The sequence below is a fragment of the Tupaia chinensis genome, unplaced genomic scaffold, assembly GCF_000334495.1.
Source record: "Tupaia chinensis unplaced genomic scaffold, TupChi_1.0 Scaffold000159_1, whole genome shotgun sequence".
Taxonomy (NCBI): Eukaryota; Metazoa; Chordata; class Mammalia; order Scandentia; family Tupaiidae; genus Tupaia; species Tupaia belangeri.
In genome coordinates, this window is record NW_006159630.1 from 3,440,317 (window position 1) to 3,445,270 (window position 4,954).

At 59.9% G+C, this 4,954-nt stretch overlaps 1 protein-coding gene across 1 annotated transcript in view; it reads left to right on the forward strand.

The window, feature by feature from the left end:
• Positions 1–1,432: 1,432 nt before the first annotated feature.
• The window catches only part of TIMP2 (TIMP metallopeptidase inhibitor 2), a gene marked incomplete at its 5' end in the record, with an annotated part of 15,235 nt that continues 11,713 nt past the window's right edge, over positions 1,433–4,954 (forward strand). Inside the window, 2 exon segments of the mRNA XM_014586746.1 lie at positions 1,433–1,533; positions 3,657–3,765. Coding sequence (XP_014442232.1) covers positions 1,433–1,533; positions 3,657–3,765 — 210 coding nt within the window.

The following is a 4,954-nucleotide window of genomic DNA, read 5'->3' on the forward strand; positions in this document are numbered from 1 at the left end:
CGGGAGACGTTTGCCGGAGGGACATGCATGTGAAGAGAGCTGGTGGCAGCGGGTGAAGGGAGATTGGTGATGAGCGAGGCACTGGAAGGAGGGACAGCTGCTGCTAAGGGCCAAGGCTTTGGCGCTGGGGGCCTCCTGGTCGGCATTTCCTGGATGTGGCTTTTCAGGGCAAGGCTGGGCCTAGCTGGGGGAAAAAGGAACCTGCAGCCCTCACCAGGCATGACTCAGCTCTAAGGAAGGGGAAGCAGAAAGGGGCTTGGGCCTCTGTGGGGCGGTGGTGGGACTCTGGTGCCAGCTGGATCCAGCAAGCACATCTGGAGCTCAGGGGAGGGACACACCGGAGCACCCCTGTACCTGAGCCTTCCTCTGGGAAAGATGGCCATGGCTGGGGGCTTCCGGAGGTTTGCGCCAACCACCGGGGCAGGGATGGGAGGCTGTTCTGAGCCTGGCGCTGTTCGCTCAGGCTCACACTAACCTGGCACCTACCCAGAGTGTTCCTCGCAGTGATGTGGAGGGCAAAGCTCTTAAAGCCATGAGAATAGGCCAGACTGTCAGCTAACAGGCCTCGAGATGGCTTGAGGGCGAGCCTGGCCTTGCCCTGTGGCACGGGAGGTACTGATCCGAGCTTCTTCGGGGTCCTGGGAGCAGAACAGGTTCCAGCTTCATTGCTGGTGGAAAACCCCATGGTGCAGGGCCCATGAGAACGTTCTGGAACCTTCTCAGCCCGCCTCTAATGCCCTCCTTCATCTTTGGCTGTGGTCTGGGATCCTTTTTCCATTTGGCCTTTTCACTTGGCATCTGTGTCCAGGCCACTGGCTCTGCCTGTGGGCATTACCTGCTGTCTGTGCCTCTAGGTGTGGCGTCCTGACCCTGCCTCCCTCTTGAGTCCTTACAACTATAAAGAATCGCCCAGACCATGTTTTCTGGGGAAGGTTCAGGATAGGCTAGGAGTGTGGCTGGAGGGGCCTCTTACATGTCAGACCCCAAGCCTGGATGTGCCGGGCCCCTTTAAGGTAGGTGGCCACCCATCTGCCCTCAGCCTGAAAAAGCCCGTTCACTGGCAGGCTGGGGGTGGCGGGGTGGGATGCAGGACCACTGGCCAGTCCACGTGTTTGCTGCCTCGCTAGCCCCGGCGAGCACACCTGGCAGGGAAGGGAGACGCGAAGCAAGTGTGGTGCTGGCAGGAGGCAGGCCGCCTGGTGGTGAGGAGCCCTGAGTGCAGGCTGGGCTCCTGCTCACAGAGCGTTCCCGTAGGAGGACGATGGGCGAGAAGGAGCCTGGGAGGGTTATGTCCCAGCTTGCAGGAGTCAGACGCCTTGCTGGGGGTGGGGTCCTCTGCTGCCCCCGCGGGCCTGGACACCGTGCTCCAGCCTCGACCTCGGAGCCTGCCGATCTCCGGAACTCCCCTCCCCTCCGTGTGCTCGTTTTGTAGTGATCAGGGCCAAGGCGGTCAGCGAGAAGGAGGTGGATTCCGGGAATGACATCTACGGCAACCCCATCAAGAGGATTCAGTATGAGATCAAGCAGATCAAGGTAAGGAGGACCCCAGACCTGCCTGCGTCCCTGCCACACAGCCAGGGACAGGAAGCAACCCGTGGATAGGAAGCGAGGGCAGCAGGCTCCGAGACCTGACTCTCCCCCGCCCCAGGGCCGAGCAGTTGTGTGGGGACTCCTGCTCCTCAGAGGGGGTCACCTTCCTTGGCTGAAACCTTAAGTCCCCAAGCTCACGTATGTCTATGTGATGTTCTATGAGTGCCTTTCTGTGGCTGTGCTGTTGGGGGCTCGGGCTCCAGCGACCAGGTCCCCCCCCAAGCTGCAGCATGCATCCAGCCTTGCTCGGGGTACTCGCAGTGCTGAGAAGAGGCAGGATTTGGAGAGTGGGGGCTTCCCAGGCCATGTGCAGGCAGAGGCAGCTTCCTGAGGGTGGGAAGAAGTGGGACCGGTGAGGTGGCGGGCACCTGCTGTCCCAGCACTGGGAAGGCTGAGGCAGGGGGATGGTGCGTGCCAGGCTGGCCTGGCCGACAGAAAGAGAAAGGGGTAGAGGAGGGAGGGGAGAGGAAGGGGGAAGGAAGATGGAGACCGCGGCGGGGCTGGTCACTGAAACCTGCTTCGTCCAGTGGAGACGGGCTGGAGTCAGGGCTGAAGGCTTGGCAGGGAGTGGTGTGCATTAGCGCTCTCAGAGCATCGTCTGTCAGGGCAGATGGGAAACCGTGCACTGGAGGGAGACCCGGAAGAGGGAGGAGGAGCCCCGTGAGGGGAACTGGAAGGATAGCCAGCCGCGAGGGCTGATGACAGACTGTCTGCAGGAGAGGAGGAAATTCCAGGCTCCAGGCGGAGGGACAGCTTTGCAACATGGCCGCTGTCAGAGCCATGCATATTTAATTTCATTCCCAAAATACTAAGTCCTAGATGGGAGATGTCATTAGGTCAGTGGACTGCTTCGTCATTCTGCCTGTGTCCCTCCAGGGGCCACCCAGTCTCCCTGGGCCTCATCTCTCATTTAAAGATTTTTTTTTTTTAATTTTGAATTTCTTTCCTTTCTTTCTTTCTTTTTTTTTTTTTTTTTGCTATAAGACATGTGCCACCAGAGAGGCACAAGAGAAAGTGAGAAATCACATGCTCTAGTCCCTTCTCCATTCTCCTCTTGGTATTTTGGGCACACACACGCTCAGTGTGTTTTTCAAGTCTCCGGGTCCAGGACTCGAACCACACAGTCAGCTATGGTTGACTGAACCTCTACACCCCCCCCTGCCAGCCCCTTCTCTCTGCTGATGAAGGAAGGAGGCTCTGCTCACATGACCCCCTCATCGCCGTCAGAAGAAGGCAGGTGTTCACCCCAGCGACGTGCGTGCAGCCCTCGGGCCGGTGACATCATCTAGTGCAGCTCCTGCCACTGTCACTTTGCCTTTCTTGGTAGGGTTGGAGCTGGTTTGCCAGGGCGTGAGGAGCCTCCCTGCTCCACTTGAGTCTGCTCATTGAGCCCAGAAAATAGCGGGCCAGCCCGTGGCCTGGCGGTTAGAGGAGCTGGGATTCCACCTGCCAACCACGCTTCAAGACCCAGCCCTAGCAGCTTGGTAACACATAAGGCACATGTGTGTGCCCCAAATCCCAGCAAGGTGGAGAAGTGGAGAGGGGACTGCAGCATCCCCTCCCACATTCGGGGGTCCCTTCTCTGGCAATTAAAAAACAAAACAAAGTAAAGTAGCCACCACCAGCCTCCTGGGAAAGCCCCTTCCGGGCAGCAGGCAGCCCTGAGAGGCTGCGAGAAGTCGGAGCCCCTGCCCAAGTGGGGGTCCGGCCGCTCCCAGGCTCCTCTGCCCTCGTGCTGTGGGACTCCTGGGAGTGCTCAAGGTGGTGGTGCCTGTGACAGGGAGACGGCGTGGAGGCGCCAGTCCGCCCACCCCCTAAATCCTGACCGGCCTCATTGGTGGCGGGGGTGGGACAGAAGGGCGACCTGAGACAGTCCCTCCAGGCACGGGGACCTCAGATCCCCACAGCACACGGAGGCGTGACGTGCCGCACGCAGGAAAGCTCCGTGCCGTGCCGCCTGCGGCCTGCTGGCCTGTGCCTCCCTGCTCCCTTCCCTGCTGGCAGGCTCAGGCGGGGGGGCGCCCCAGATCCCCACCTCTTACAAGTCCTCTTCCTCATCCTCCCAGATGTTCAAAGGACCTGACAAGGATATAGAGCTCATCTACACGGCGCCCTCCTCGGCAGTGTGCGGGGTCTCGCTGGACGTGGGAGGGAAGAAGGAGTACCTCATTGCAGGTAGGTCGACTGGTGCCCCAGCCGCCGCCCAGCTGGCCCGGGGCCACTGGGGACAGCCCAGTCTCCACCTCGTGCCCAGGCAGGCCAGTGGAGAGCCGAGGAACAGCGAGGCTGCAGGAAAGCCTGACCCTGGCGTGCCAGGCAGGTGTCTCGACCCTCCCTGCCCTTCCCGTTGGGGAGTTCCCAGTGAGTTCTCGCCCACCTGCCGGCGGTGTTCCTCCCTGCTGGCACAGAGCAGAGCAGAGCAGTGTGCTGGGGCCTGGGACTGGCGGGCGCCGGGAGGTGAGCACCTTTACCTTTGATTCTTGAAGAGGAACATGAAGCCGGGAGACCGCCTGGTAGGAGAGTCAAAGCCAGGCCTTAAGTTTGTCCGTGTGATCATGCAGGACCCTCCTGTGCACGTCCTCGTGCGCTGTCTCTCTCTCTCTCATTTGCCAGAGACCATGTGCACTAGCCGGCCCAGAGAGGGGCAGGAGAAAGCACCCCGCAGTGAGGCGTGGTCTCGCTGCAGTCCCTTCGCCTTTTCTTCATCCCGTTGGGATTTGGGGCACATCCGCACGTGTGCCTGGTGTGTTTCTCAAGTCTTGGGGGCCAGGACTCAAGCTGCACGCTTGGCTGTGTGGGATCCTGCTCCCATAACCTACTAGATCACAGAACTGGCCCTCTTTTTTTAAAAAAAAAGAATTATGGTAAACATGTATGACAGATTTTACCGTTTTCGACCGTTTTTGAGTTCAGTGGCCTTCAGGACACATTGCATGTGCTCGTCACCACCGTAACTCAGAAACTCTCGTCTTCCCCCACTGACACTTGATCCCCATTACAGACAAACCCCGCTCCCCGTCACCCAGTCCCATCGTATTTCCTGTCCACGTGAGTTGGACTCTCGGGGGCCTCCGCTGGAGGGACTGCAGCGCCTGCCCTCCACGGTGCATGCCACGTACCACCTTGTCCTGCGTTGCTGAGCTGTCTGATATCCCGTGTGTAGGTAGAGTGCAGTCTAGTACCGTCGCATCTTCCCCAGTACGTGTGAAGACAATCATTTCCCTTTCCTTCTTCCTGCCACCCCTTCTGCCTGTCCAGCCGAGCTCCCCCAGGAATGCAGAGCCGGATTCTCGACCCCGCGCTGTCCACGCTGGGGCTGGCTCTGCCTCATAGCCGTCTGGTGCACTGCAGGGGTTAGGGCATT